This window comes from Phyllobates terribilis, unplaced genomic scaffold, assembly GCF_046119375.1.
Source record: "Phyllobates terribilis strain yellow unplaced genomic scaffold, ASM4611937v1 Scaffold_1__5_contigs__length_1240528914, whole genome shotgun sequence".
In the NCBI taxonomy this organism is placed as follows: domain Eukaryota; kingdom Metazoa; phylum Chordata; class Amphibia; order Anura; family Dendrobatidae; genus Phyllobates; species Phyllobates terribilis.
In genome coordinates, this window is record NW_027362761.1 from 234,483,066 (window position 1) to 234,498,689 (window position 15,624).

At 45.5% G+C, this 15,624-nt stretch overlaps 1 protein-coding gene across 1 annotated transcript in view; it reads left to right on the forward strand.

Moving 5' to 3' along the window:
• Positions 1–15,624, forward strand: part of LOC141254974 (polyadenylate-binding protein 2) — a 68,744-nt gene that overhangs the window by 43,914 nt on the left and 9,206 nt on the right. The window contains exon 1 of the mRNA XM_073671056.1: positions 14,751–15,122. Within this exon, the coding sequence (XP_073527157.1) occupies positions 14,808–15,122 (315 nt within the window). The 5' untranslated portion in view covers positions 14,751–14,807. Of the gene's footprint in view, positions 15,123–15,624 lie in introns of the transcript that reaches the window.

Below are 15,624 nucleotides of genomic sequence, written 5' to 3' on the forward strand. Positions count from 1 at the left end.
ATTATTTTGAACACACCATTAATTATTCAAATACACAGATTCAAAAACATGCAGCAGATCATGAATGCCGAGTCTGTTGGTTTTCTTAGAATCTACTGCACCAACTGGTAAATTGTTTGACATGTGGTAATATCATTTATACCAAAAACAGGTTAATCTGGTTAGTCATATTAGACTGCTATAACTTTGAACACTACTGTATGTCTTGCATTGTTGACCTGTGTTCAAGCTTCTGTGATGGAAGCAAAGCTGAACTTTGGGATCCTGAAAAACGCAGCAAAACCTGATTTTTGTAAGCAGCTTCTTTATTGCTAAGAGAGCAGGTTTGCAGAAAAAAATGCAATGTGTGAACATAGAAAGACTGTCAAAATAGAAGTAATTTTCCATAGCTCCTTCCAAAACTGAGGTAGAATTGGGCAATCCCTGAAAATGTGTAGAATTGTACCTTCCAAGTTATGGCAGTGCCAGCAGAGTGAGCAGCTACAGGACATCCTATGCAGATCTGAAGGGGCTTTGTACCAGTTGGAGGGTACATTATACTTCATGAAAGTTACTGAGGAACCATGAGCCAAGGCGGAAGAGCCTTTAACTTGTGTATCTGAGAAAATAACACTGATGAAGAAATGGGATGTGAAGGGGTCTGTTTGGAACCCAATAGAGCAAATGTCATCAAGAGTGTATTTCTCACCAGACAAGTCACAGACCATAAGGTCCTTATTATTATTATTTATTATTATAGCGCCATTTATTCCATGGCGCTTTACATGTGAAAAGGGGTATACATAGCAAAAACAATTACAATAATCTTGAACACAATGTGACAGCGACTCGTACAGGAGGAGCGAGGACCCTGCCCGCGAGGGCTCACCATCTACAAGGGATGGGTGAGGATACAGTAGGTGAGGGTAGAGCTGGTCGTGCAGCGGTATGGTGGAGCAGTGGTTACTGCAGGTTGTAGGCTTGTCGGGAGAGGTGGGTCTTCAGGCTCCTTTTGAAGGTTTCCACGGTCGACGAGAGTCTGATGTGTTGGGGTAGAGAGTTCCAGAGTAGGGGGGAAGCATGGGAGAAATCTTGTATGCGATTGTGGGAGGAGGAGATAAGAGGGGAGTAGAGAAGGAGATCTTGTGAGGATCGGAAGTTGCATGCAGGTATGTAATGGGAGACTAGGTCAGAGATATATGGAGGAGACAGGTTGTGGATGGTTTCGTATGCCACGTTTAGGGTTTTGAACTGGAGTCTCTGAGCAATGGGGAGCCAGTGAAGAGATTGACCGAGAGGAGAGGCCGGGGAACAGGTGGATTAGTCGGGCAGCAGAGTTTAGGATAGATTGGAGGGGTGCGAGAGTGTTGGAAGGGAGGCCACAGAGCAGGAGGTTGCAGTAGTCAAGGTGGGAGATGATGAGGGCGTACACTAGTGTTTTTGCAGATTCATGGTTGAGGAATGTGCGGATCCGGGAGATATTTTTGAGCTGGAGTCAGCAGGAAGTGGAAAGGGCTTGGATATGTGGTTTGAAGGAGAGTTCAGAGTTCAGGGTTACCCCAAGGCAGAGAGATTGAGGGACTGGGGAGAGTGGGCAACCATTGACGTTGATAGATATAGTAGAGACCAAAAGTTTGGACACACCTCATTTAAAGATTTTTCTGTATTTTCATGACTATGAAAATTGTACATTCACACTGAAGGCATCAAAACTATGAATTAACACATGTGGGATTATATACTTAACAAAAAAGTGTTAAACAACTAAAAATGTCTTATATTCTAGGTACTTCAAAGTAGCAACCTTTTGCTTTGATGACTGCTTTGCACACTCTTGGCATTCTCTTGATGAGCTTCAAGAGGTAGTCACCGGAAATGGTTTTCACTTCACAGGTGTGCCCTGTCAGGTTTAATAAGTGGGATTTCTTGCCTTATAAATGGGGTTGGGACCATCAGTTTTGTTGTGCAGATGTCTGGTGGATACACAGCTGATATTCCTACTGAATAGACTTTTAGAATTTGTATTATGGCAAGAAAAAAGCAGCTAAGTAAAGAAAAACGAGTGGCCATCATTACTTTAAGAAATGAAGGTCAGTCAGTCCAAAAAATTGGGAAAACTTTGAAAGTGTCCCCAAGTGCAGTTGCAAAAACCATCACATGAAAGAAACTGGCTCACATGAGGACCGCCCCAGGAAAGGAAGACCAAGAGTCACCTCTGCTTCTGAGGAAAAGTTTTTTCGCGTCACCAGCCTCAGAAATCGCAGGTTAGCAGCAGCTCAGATTAGAGACCAGGTCAATGCCACACAGAGTTCTATAGCAGCAGACACATCTCTACAACAACTGTTAAGAGGAGACTTTGTGCAGCAGGCCCTCATGGTAAAATAGCTGCTAGGAAACTACTGCTAAGGACAGGCAACAAGCAGAAGAGACTTGTTTGGGCTAAAGAACACAAGGAATGGACATTAGACCAGTGGAAATCTGTACTTTGGTCTGATGAGTCCAAATTTGAGATCTTTGATTTTATTTTCTGTGCGGCACAGAAAAGGTGAATGGATGGACTCTACATGCCTGGTTCCCACCGTGAAGAATGGAGGAGGAGGTGTCATGGTGTGGGGGTTCTTTGCTGGTGACACTGTTGGGGATTTATTCAAAATTGAAGGCATACTGAACCAGCATGGCTACCACAGCATCTTGCAGCGGCATGCTATTCCATCCGGTTTGCGTTTAGTTGAACCATCATTTATTTTTCAACAGGACAATGACCCCAAACACACCTCCAGGCTGTGTAAGGGCTATCTGACCAAGAGCTAGAGTGATGGGGTGCTACGCCAGATGACCTGGCCTCCACAGTCACCAGATCTGAACCCAATCGAGATGGTTTGGGGTGAGCTGGACCGCAGAGTGAAGGCAAAAGGGCCAACAAGTGCTAAGCATCTCTGGGAACTCCTTCAAGATTGTTGGAAGACCATTTCCGGTGACTACCTCTTGAAGCTCATCAAGAGAATGCCAAGAGTGTGCAAAGCAGTCATCAAAGCAAAAGGTGACTACTTTGAAGAACCTAGAATATAAGACATATTTTCAGTTGTTTCACACTTTTTTGTTAAGTATATAATTCCACATGTGTTAATTCATAGTTTTGATGCCTTCAGTGTGAATGTACAATTTTTATAGTCATGAAAATACAGAAAAATCTTTAAATGAGAAGGTGTGTCCAAATTTTTGGTCTGTACTGTAGGTCAGTTGAGGGGTTTGAATGAGATGGCAGAAAGATGATGAATTCTGTTTTATCCATGTTAAGTTTTAGAAATCTAGCAGAGAAGAAGGATGAAATAGCAGACAGACATTGTGGGATTTTGGTTCGTAAGGAGGTGATATCGGGTCCAGAGAGGTAGATCTGTGTGTCATCAGCATAGAGGTGATAATGAAAGCCATGAGACTCTATGAGCTGTCCCAGGCCTAAGATGTAGATGGAGAAGAGTAGGGGTCCTAGAACTGAACCTTGGGGGCCACCTACAGATAGGGGGTGAGATGAGGAGGTGGTGTGAGTAGAAGACACTTAATGTCCTGTCTGTTAGGTATGAGGAGATCCAGGATAGGGCCAAGTCTGTGATGCCGAGAGAGGAGAGAGTTTGTAGTAAGAGGGAATGGTCCACTGTGTCGAAGGCAGATGACAGGTCTAGGAGGAGGAGGACAGAGTAGTGTCGCTTGGATTTGGCGGTTAGTAGGTCGTTGGTGACTTTAGTCAGTGCAGTTTCAGTAGAATGGTGCGGTTGGAAATCAGATTGTTGGCGGTCGAAGAGAGAGCACGAGGAGAGGTGGGAGGACAGCTCAGAATGGACGTGTTGTTCCAGTCGTTTTGAGACATAGGGGAAAAGTGATATGGGGCGATAGCTAGTCAGAGAGGATGGGTCAAGGGAGTGCTTTTTGAGGATGGGTGTGACTGAGGCATGTTTGAAGCATGAGGGGAAGACACCAGTTGTTAGTGACAGGTTGAAGAGGTGGGCTAGGGCTGGGATGAAGATAGTGCTAAGGTTTGGGATTAGGTCGGACGGGATTGGGTCAAGTTTACAGGTGGTGAGGTGTGATTTGGAAAGTAAAGAGGAAAGTTAATCTTCCGTAATGGTGGAGAAGGTGGTTTTGGAGGAGGAGGGTTGAGTAGGTGTGGGGAGGGGCTGTGGGGGCTTTAGGCAAAAGCTTTGTCTGATGGTGTCAATCTTCTGCTTGAAGAATGAGGCAAAGTCTTCAGCCGAAATAAGAGGAGAGGGAGGAGGCACTGGGGGACGGAGGAGAGAATTGAAGGTGTTGAATAGTTGTTTGGCGTTGTGAGACAGGGAGGATATGAGAGATGTGAAGTATGTTTGTTTTGCTGCAGTGAGTGTGGACTTGAAGGTAGTGAGGGACTGTTTGAATGCGACGAAGTGCTCATTGGAGTGGGACCTTTTCCATCTACGCTGAGCAACCCTGGAGGCCCGTTGCAGTTCTTTAGTTAAGCTGGTGTGCCAGGGTTGTCTGTTGATTATTATTGACTTTTATTGACTTATTGACTTTTGTTGTGAGCCAAGGGTGTAGGAAAGGGAAAATGGTTAGGAAGGAAACTTCCTGGAATTTAGGGGCACAGTGCCCAAGTTAGTCGCTAAGGATTATCTATTGCTAAGGGTGCATTTACTTTTTTTTTTTTTTTTTTTTTTTTCAGACGAGAGTCTGCTTTGGTAAAGGAGCCTGCAATTACACATCTGTGAGTCTGCCAGACTGTGGCAGAGAGTCAAGTCATTTGCAAAATTTAAATTAAAAAATTAAGTTAAATCCTAATAAATTTTCTGGGCCACAAGGGGTCAAGATGCAAATCCATGTCAATGGCTGAGAGGGAAAACAATGAAAGGAAAACAATGCTGGATCTGAGATGAATGAGTCAATAGAAGGTAGTATTTACAGGTGGGAGGACAGCTCAGAATGGACCTGTTGTTCCAGTAGTTTTGAGGCATAGGGGAGAAGTGATATGGGGCGATAGCTAGTCAGAGAGGATGGGTCAAGGAAGGGCTTTTTGAGGATGGGTGTGATTGAGGCATGTTCGAGTCTGGCAGACTCACAGATGTGTAATTGCAGGCTCCTTCACCAAAGCAGACTCTCCTCTGAAAAAAAAAAAAAGTAAATGCACCTTTAGCAATAGATAATCCTTAGCGATTATCCAAAAGTAAACATTGTGTGGCTGGGGGGGGGTAGAGGAAACAACAGCCTAAATTGTGCTTCATGGGGAGGAGAAACTTGAATATCTAATGCCCCTTTCCCCAAGAACCACCACCCTTTCAGAAAATCCTCCATGTCAATGAACAGATGCACCAAAAAATCCTACAGTAGTATTGGGAAGGTAGGCTGTCCAAAAATTACAGATGGAATCACCCAGTTTTCTTTTCACAAGAAACAGCAGCAAACACGATGTCGCAGGCACAAAACCTGATTAGTTACTGTAAGATCTTGTGTCTCTGACTAGATGAGAGCAGTAGGTAGTGCAGATGTCGCACTTATTGGTGTGTGTATATATACACTATATACAATAGAGTTAAGCAAACAGATTTGCACTACCCTGGTCCGGCCTGCAATCCAGTCCTCTCTTCTGCAGATGGCCTCAAAGGCACCTCTGGCGTTTACTAGTCCTCGGTGATGTACATGAAAACGTTGCTTTTATTCTAGTAACTAGACCTCGTACAATGTCATCACATTGTGGGCCTAGTAAATGCCAGCTGCGCCCAGGAGGCCGGCCACAAATGGGAGGAGTGCCTAGGTCCAGCTGCCACGGAGGACCAGACTGGATGTCAGACCAGATTAGCGCAAATGTTTTTGCTCAGGTGACTCTATTATACACCAATAACCACCACATACAGTACAGATCAAAAGTTTGGACACACCTTCTCATTTATAGATTTTTCTGTATTTTCATGACTATGAAAATTGTACATTCACACGGAAGGCATCAAAACTATGAATTACCACATGTGGAATTATATACTTAACAAAAAAGTGTGAAACAACTGAAAATATGTCTTATATTCTAGGGTCTTCACAGTAGCCACCTTTTGCTTTGATGACTGCTTTGCACACTCTTGGCATTCTCTTGATGAGCTTCAAGAGGTTGTCACCGGAAATGGTCTTCCAACAATCTTGAAGGAGTTCCCAGAGATGCTCAGCACTTGTTGGCCCTTTTGCCTTCACTCTGCGGTCCAGCTCACCCCAAACCATCTCGATTGGGTTCAGGTCTGGTGACTGTGGAGGCCAGGTCATCTGGCGTAGCCCCCCATCACTCTCCTCCTTGGTCAAATAGCCCTTACACAGCCTGGAGGTGTTTGGGGTCATTGTCCTGTTGAAAAATAAATGATGGTCCAGCTAAACGCAAACCGGCTGGAATAGCATGCCGCTGCAAGATGCTGTGGTAGCCATGCTGGTTCAGTATGCCTTCAATTTTGAATAAATCCCCAACAGTGTCACCAGCAAAGCCCCCCACACCATCACACCTCCTCCTCCATGCTTCACGGTGGGAACCTGGCATGTAGAGTCCATCCGTTCACCTTTTCTGCGTCGCACAAAGACACGGTGGTTGGAACCAAAGATCTCAAATTTGGACTCATCAGACCAAAGCACAGATTTCCACTGGTCCAATGTCCATTCCTTGTGTTCTTTAGCCCAAACAAGTCTCTTCTGCTTGTTGCCTGTCCTTAGCAGTGGTTTCCTAGCAGCTATTTTACCATGAAGGCCTGCTGCACAAAGTCTCCTCTTAACAGTTGTTGAAGAGATGTGTCTGCTGCTAGAACTCTGTGTGGCATTGACCTGGTCTCTAATCTGAGCTGCTGTTAACCTGCGATTTCTGAGGCTGGTGACTCGGATAAACTTATCCTCAGAAGCAGAGGTGACTCTTGGTCTTCCTTTCCTGGGGCGGTCCTCATGTGAGCCAGTTTCTTTGTAGCGCTTGATGGTTTTTGCAACTGCACTTGGGGACACATTCAAAGTTTGCCCAATTTTTCGCACTGACTGACCTTCATTTCTTAAAGTAATGATGGCCACTCGTTTTTCTTTACTTAGAATTTGTATTATGGCAAGAAAAAAGAAGCTAACAGTCTATTCAGTAGGACTATCAGCTGTGTATCCACCAGACTTCTGCACAACACAACTGATGGTCCCAACCCCATTTATAAGGCAAGAAATCCCACTTATTAAACCTGACAGGGCACACCTGTGAAGTGAAGACCATTTCCGGTGACTACCTCTTGAAGCTCATCAAGAGAATGCCAAAAGTGTGCAAAGCAGTCATCAAAGCAAAAGGTGGCTACTGTGAAGACCCTAGAATATAAGACATATTTTCAGTTGTTTCACACTTTTTTGTTAAGTATATAATTCCACATGTGGTAATTCATAGTCTTGATGCCTTCAGTGTGAATGTACAATTTTCATAGTCATGAAAATACAGAAAAATCTTTAAATGAGAAGGTGTGTCCAAACTTTTGGTCTGTACTGTATATACTATATACAGCACTTTTCTGCAGTGGTATCTTGTACACTGCATAGAGTAAGCCTAGGCCTGTACACCTCACTTCATTGCATACGCGATATTGTGTCTGATAGGTCAGCAGTTTATGTCTTATAATAGGTTGTATTGAGGAAGCTCTTTACTTGTAATTGGCCTAATCTTTTTTAAATATAACCTGTCTGGTAGGAGATGGGTCATATCAGCAGAAAACTAGGCACTCAAATAGGATTCCACTTTTGTTTCAAAACTGTAAGGATTGGTGAGACTTTTGATTACAGCAGTGTAAGCCCTCGGATACCGCATTATAGAGGTCGCCACTTTCCCTTGTTAGTGCAGATGTCCTCACACACTGACCAGCTCTTCTGACCATACAATGGCCGCTAGTGGAGGAACATGTGACCAGACCGGTCCATCAGTCTCCTCCAATTGTAAAACACCTCACATGGGAAAGCTTCTTTCCTATTGGAGGAGACTGATGGACCGATCTGGTCACATTTTCCTCCACCAGCAGCCATTGTATGGTCAGAAGTATTGGGCAACTTGTGAGGAAAGCTGCACTAACCAGACATAATGACCAACCTCTTAACCCCTTAAGCCCCGGAGCATTTTTCGTTTTTGCTCCCCTTGTTCCCAGAGCCATAGCGTTTTTATTTTTTGGTCAATATGGCCATGTGAGGGCTTATTTTTTGCGGGACGAGTTGTACTTTTCAACGCCATTACTAGTTTTACCATATCCTGTACGGGAAAACGGGAAAAAAATTCCAAGTGCGGTAAAATTGCAAAAAAAGTGCAATACCACAGTTGTTTTTTATTAATTTTTTTTACCACGTTCACTGAATGCTAAAACTGACCTGCCCTTCTTATTCTACAGGTCATTACGAGTTCATAGACACCAAACATGTATAGGTTCTTTTATATTTAAGTGGTGAAAAAAAATTCCAAAATTTGGTAAAAAAAAAAATAAAAAAATAGCGCCATTTTCTAAGACCCGTAGCGTCTCCATTTTTCGTGATCTGGGGCTGGTTGATGGCTTATTTTTTGCGCGCCGGGCTGACGTTTTTATTGATAACATTTGGGGTAGATCCGATGTTTTGATCGCCCGTTATTGCATTTTATTGCAATTTTGCGGCGACCAAAAAACGTAATTCTGGCGTTTAGAATTTTTTTCTCGTTACGCCGTTTACCGATCGGATTAATTCTTTTTTTATATTGATAGATCGGGCGATTCTGAACGCGGCGATACCAAATATGTGTATGTGGGGTTTTTTTATATATATTTTATTTTGAATGGGGCGAAAGGGGGGTGATTTAAACTTTTATATATTTTTTTTTTTTTTTATATTTTTAAAAACTTTTTTTTTTTACTTTTTGCATGCTTCTATAGTCTCCATAGGAGACTAGAAGCAGCAACTATCCGATCACCTCTGCTACATACAGGGGACGAGCAGGTCCCCTGCATGCAGCAGAAATGGTCCTGTGCTATGAGCGCCGACCACTAGGTGGCGCTCATAGCAACAAGATCATGACAACCACAGGCGTCTGCTGCAGACCCTGGGTTGTCATGCACGCCCATCGGCGACCCGCGATCACCTGACGGGGTCGCCGGTGGGCGGGGCTTATGACGCACTACCCGGAAGCGCGCGTTAAATGCTGCTGTCGGAGATTGACAGCAGCATTTAACATGTTAACAGCCGCGGGTGGATCGCGATTCCACCCGCGGCTGTTGCGGGCACATGTCAGCTGTAAGAATCAGCTGACATGTGCTCCGTTCAGTGAGGGCTCAGCGCAGCAGCCCTCACTGAACGGAGGGATCGCAAATATGCGTACTAATACGTCCCCGGTAAGTAAGGGGTTAACCCCTTAGTGACCACGCCAATTTTTTTTAAATTTGACGTGTCACTTTATATAGTAACTCTGGAACGCTTCAACATATCCTATAGATTTTGAGACTGTTTTTTTCGTGACACATTATACTTTACGATAATGGTAAATTTAGGTTGATGTGTTTTGCGTTTATTTAAAAAAAAAAACAGAAATTTGAAAAAAAAAAAAAGGTGAAAAATAGCAATTTTCAAGCTTTGAATGACTATCTCTTTAATCCCAATAGTCATACCATACAAAAACATTCATAAATAACATTTCCCTCATGTCTACTTTACATCAGCACCATTTGTAAAATGTTGTTTTCTTTTGTTAGTATTTTAGAAGGTTTAAGAATGTAGCAGTAATTTTTCATTTTTTCAAGGAAATTTACAAAACTTATTTTTTTAGGGACCTGTTAAGTTTTGAAGTGACTTTGGGGGTCCTATATATTGGAAACCACCCAAAAGTGATACCTTTTTAAAAACAGCACCCCTCAATGTATTCAAAACTGCTGTCAGGTAGTTCATTAACCCTTCAAGTGCCTTTCAGGAATTGCAAAGTGGCAGGACAGGAATGAAAAGTTTATTTTTCCCACCTAAATTTTGGTAACTTCTGAACAGGCCGTTATAGCCGGCAAGCTCTAAAGCCGTTATTTGGCCGTTACCTGCCATGGCAAACATCAGGACCACACAATCAAGATGTCTGGGTGCTGATGGGGTTAAAGAGGGAGCCCCCAAACTCAGTTAACTATTTAGATTCTGTGGTCACTATTGACAGCAGCATTTAAGGGTTAAATGGCCACAGTGGGTGCCAACACTGATTATGGCTGATGCAGCAGGGTGTCAACTTTAGTGTACAGCTGACAGCTACAGGATTGTCACCTGTCAGGGGAAAATAGCCTCTTATATAACAGGTCTGTAAAAAGACATATTGGTGGTCACTAAGGGGTTAAGTAGCACCCGTGCATAGGCGGATTATAATGAGGGCAATCTGGGCTACCGCCCGGGGCCCATGACCGGATTGCCCTCATTATAATGTTTTATGCGCCGTGCCGCCGATACGGTGCACATATCCCAGCAAGCAGGGGCGGGCTGGGCCGGGGAGACCTTGGCCACTCCCCCAGCAGCTTTGCACAGATAGCAGACACGGCCCTGTGCGTGGCCGTGTCTGCTCAGCTAAGTGACGTCACGCAGTGTGCGCCCGGCCTGCACCATGCTTAAAACCGGAGAGGACCGGGACCGGAGACAAGCCGGGGGATGGTGAGTGACTGCTTCCCAATGTGTCCCCGTGTGTCTGTGTGCATGTATGATTGTGTTTATCTATGTATGTGTGTGTTGTCTGTTTTATATGTATTTTTCTGCATGTCTTCAAATATGTTTAGGCCTGCATGTGTCTTTGTATATGTCTGTATATGTGTCTGTGTGTGCACATTTCTGCGACCCATATATGTGCAAGTCTGCATGTATATACATGACTATGTGTGCGACTGCATGTGCATGATTTTGAGCGCACGTGCCTGCTGGTGTCTGACTGCATGTGTGACGGCGTGTGTGTACTGTACCCAGGGAGCTACGTGAGGCCCCATACTGTACCCAGGGAGCTACGTGCGGCCTCATACTGGATCTAGGGAGCTACGTGCGGCCTCATACTGTATATAGGTGGATATGTGTGGCCTTACACTGTATCTAGGGATCTATATGGGGGCTCATATGGTATATAGATAGCTATGTGGGGCTTATACTGTATATAGCGAGCTATATGGGCACTCATACTGTATATAGGGGATTATGTGGGGGCTCATACTGTAAGTAGAGGGTTATGAGGTAGCTCATTGTACGTAGGGGGCTATATGGGGGCTCATACTGTATATAGTGGGATGTCAGCATACTTAATTGTGCTCAATAGTAAGTCATACAATTAATTATAATTAATATGTTAATATTGTGCAGAATTAAATTCATCTTATTGGTGCAGCCTGCACAACAGTCACGGTCTCTCATGTGGCCCCTTGGGAAAATTGATCTCCCACTCCTGCTCTATTTTGTTTAGCACTATGTTATGTGTAGCGCTGTACACAAGGGAAAAATTTGCACAGCACTTTGCGTGCACTGCTTTCTGTCTTTTTCATCTACAGATATGCACCAAAGCACCTGTGTGCCCACCCCTGCACCCCGGGCATCTAAATGGGTAGAATGAGGGAAGGGGTTCCTCTATCAGCCCATTTATTGCAGATGTCTCATGGGAGTTAGGGGCCCAGTAAAGCCTCCATGGCTGCCATATTAGTAATCCTATAACACACTGCCAGAGGATGGGAGAGGCCACGTTCAGTATATGCAAGCCAAAACCAGGAGTGGAACAATCAGAGGTAAAGTATAATAGCAACACGTCACCATTTCTGCATTTATCACCCACTCCTGGTTTTGGCTTATAAATACAAATACTGAACGTCTGAATGTGGCCTTACAGATGTATTGCAGGGTAGTAAATGAGTGATTAGCTTCAACCAGGTTCATGTTCCCTAGTGGAGCTAAAATAACATTTTATCATATTTTTTTTTACAATTTAACAAACATAATAAACTTGCCCTTTTTCTTCTTCCATGTTACTTTATTATGTAAAAACTCTTAAAGGGCTAAAATGTCTTGCACGAGTTAGAAATATTTAGGTTGGCATTACTCTCCTGCTCCAGTGACGCCTGTCTGTCGCTAGTCCTGGTCTTTGATGAAAGGCTGCCGATGCGGTGTGGTGTAAACCATATGAATACAGTAAAAAGAGAAAAAAATAATGTAAATGACAGAATTGCTGGTTTTTGTTTATCCACTTCCACAAAAAAAATAAAATAAAAAGAGATAAAATTATTAACTTGTGTCCCAAAATTGCACTAATGACGACGTCAACCAAGGCCGGATTTTCACAGACCATGCTTATGTCAGAGCGCCCTGACCTGAGCCATCTGCTTCATACATGCCTATGAGGATGTTCGCTCTGAAGACCTGGTGGTCCAGCCTGATGTTTTACTGTGAGCGGTGTATCTGTAACGCAGGGCGGCAGCCGTGGACGAGGCACTCATCTCTTATGCCCCAGCACGTTACATGAAGGTGGGGTTCCTGTGTGGGTGTGTGGACTTGTGCTGTGGGGGCGCTACGCCCTTGCTGGCCGCATGTTACAGATGACTTTGGTTGGCCAGGACCAGATCTTGAGGACTTCAATAAGGGAGACCACCAATCAAAAATAAACTTTTTACTTAACGATAACTTTGTGGGAATTATGTACAATAGATGGCGGGTACACAACTTTCTGAACGTTTCCTTCACAATATGGAGCATTTTCACACACAGTTTAAATTCATCTCTCTTTACTCGTTCGTTCTCTGTTTCCACTGTTTTGCTTTCCCTTCACCATAACCCAGCTTAACACTACAGTCCATTTAGCAAGAGTCCTATTCCCAACTTGCGGTTCCGCGTCTTCTTTCCCCTCAAGAGAACTATATTGCCAGTATGGCCGGTCCTTAGCTTCTCTGTTCCTGACGCCTTGGAACTCCGGCCAGGAGCACTTTCTTCTTCTCATGTACTCTGTCCCCTTACCTCTCTGAGTTATAAACTTTTGGTCGTACTGCTAGGAGTCCTGTCCCAGGACCTGTCTCCGATTGATCACTCAGCCCACCTGTCATTTTTCCTTTTCTCTTTACTCCAGTTCACGCTAACCATCGTCTCGGTCTCCCCTCACTTCAGGACACCCAAGTCATGCGGCACAGCTTACTGTCCAGACCTCAGGGCCCAGTGTGCGTCTGAAGTAGACCTATCTGATGTTCTGAGAGGAAACTGTCTCCGTCCCTTCACCTTAGCCCCTCCCAATCTGGGCTAGTCCCAAACATGAACTGAAACTGTCCCAAACTGTCACAGTTCACATTATTCAATAACTCACTTGTTCTTCAAGGGGGAACGTGGATATGATGATATTAAAGGAAGTGATTGTCTGCCTGAGGCTTCCAGACTGAAAGGATTATTACCAAAAAAATCTACTTATCCCCTATTCATAGAATAAGGGATATGTGCTGAGGGGTCTGACAGCGGAGCCCTAGTGATCCTAAGATCGTCCCTTTCTGAATGGAATGGATATTTACATTTTTGGCGTTCGCTCCTTTCATTGTCTATGGGGCTGCCAGAGAATTCACAGTACAGCGTTTAGCTATTTCTGGAAGTCCTATAACAATGAATGCAAACCTCCGCTCCGTTCAGAAGGGGCTGCAGAGCTCCGGTCCTTGGGACCCCCAGTGATCAGCACCTTATCCCCTGTTATATGGAAAAGGGAGAAATTAACCCCTTTAAAGCCTGGCGTGTAATAGTACGCACCAGGCTATCACCCCCGGTTCAGAGAGGGCTCCGGCGCTGAGCCCGCACTGAGCCGGGCACATGTCACCTGACATGTGCCCACAACAGCCGCGGGTGGAATCACGATCCACCCATGGCTGTTAACCAGTTAAATGCCGCTGTCAATCTCTGAGGTTACCCCCCCTGCGTCACACCCAGCATTCATTGGGAAAGTGCTTGGTGGATGCTGGGTGTAACGCGTGGGGTAACCCCGCCCACAACCCAGCATCCACCGCGTCACTGATGACACGCCTCACTTGACGTGACATCAACCGGGGGTCACGTGATGCCTGTGAGCGGCCAGCCATAGAGCTGCTCACAGGCAGAAACAGCAGCGCAAGGTATTTACAAAGACACTTCTTTTCATCATAAAAATACATTGGCCAATTTTCAATAGTAGTGGACAACCCCTTTAATTTTTTGGGAACTATGAAAACCATACCATGTAATTACACCAGAAATATGGGGGAAGAGAATTGATTCTGTCCTGTGGGGTCTAAACAGCATTTCTCAAAGCCGTAACCGGATGCGGCCCACCTCAGCATCATATATAAGGTGTGCCACTGTGGTCACATGCACTATAACGGGCTGGGCCGAGCTGTAGCCCAAAAGCCACATCTGCTGGATGGCTCTCAGCTCGCACGGCTTTGCCATCGTTCATACACTATAAGTGTTGACAAACACAGACTAGTCTGCGATTGTATTCTACTGCTAACACATCCAGTGCACCAGCGAGTTTCAGCCACATTTTGGTCCCACGACCTATGCCGCACTGTAGCCATAAAGCACACTCCCTCCTCAGTCCTAGGACGCCGACTCTCACCACCAGGAGTGCTCTCGGCTCCACCCACCGGACTGGGAGCAGCGGGGCGTGGTCGGAGCTTTGATTGACACGCCGGACAGCCATTCCCCACATACCGGATGGACGGGACTTTTCCCTGGCGCCTAACGAAACAAAAAAAACAGTCTTCCAGCCAATTGTTGATTGCGCTTCTATGATTGACAGCAGAATGGACCAATCACAACTCTAGCTTGGTTATAAGGGCCGCCTCAACGGCAGGCTGCTCAATCTCTGTAAGATGGCGGCCGTGTCCTCGGCAGTTGGGCTGCGTGGGGCTGATTACGAAAACGGGCTCCGTGGTGGTTCTGGTAGTGGCCAGGATGCTGGCGATGATGATCCTATGGGTCGAGGAGGATTGGATCTCGACCTGGAGCTGTTGGGCCCGGGCAGAAGAATTCGACGGATAGGGGGCAGAATAGCGACGGGGAGGAGATCCGGCGCACGGGGGAGCACGGAGAGCGGAGGTGCTGGCGCCCTGGAGGAGTTAGAGGAAGAGGAGCTGGAGGAGGAAGAGCCCGGCGAGATCGGGGGAGATCCTGCTATTGAGGACCCGGTAAGAGAGCGGTGGAGGGGCGGCCGGGGGCTGCAGGGCCATGCGCTGCCGTACAGCGGCTGATGACGTCACGGGCGGATGGAGGCTTTTGTCATGACCTCATGTTCCTGTTTATTGCGCCGATAGTGACCCCATTACTGGTGTGGTGCAGTGTGCCTGCTCTCAGCTTGGTGGCCTATACTTGCGGCTGTCGCACAATGATGAGGGATGAGTTTTCGCATGAAGGTTTGGGGGAGGTAAGAAAAATGACTAAGAGCAGGAAATGGTGTAAAATGCAGTGATGTTACAGCCCTCATGACTGCAGCAGCCAATCGCTGGCCTGGCCTCTAACATGCAACGTGATTGGCTGCTGCAGTCATGTACTTAAGGTTGGGGTATAATTGTTATAAGGTCAGTGGAGACCCCAGGAATGGGGGAGCAGGTGAATACTGGGGTATCATTGCTCTAGGGTCGGTGGAGACCCCTGGAATGAGGGAACAGGTGAATACTGGTGTATCATTGC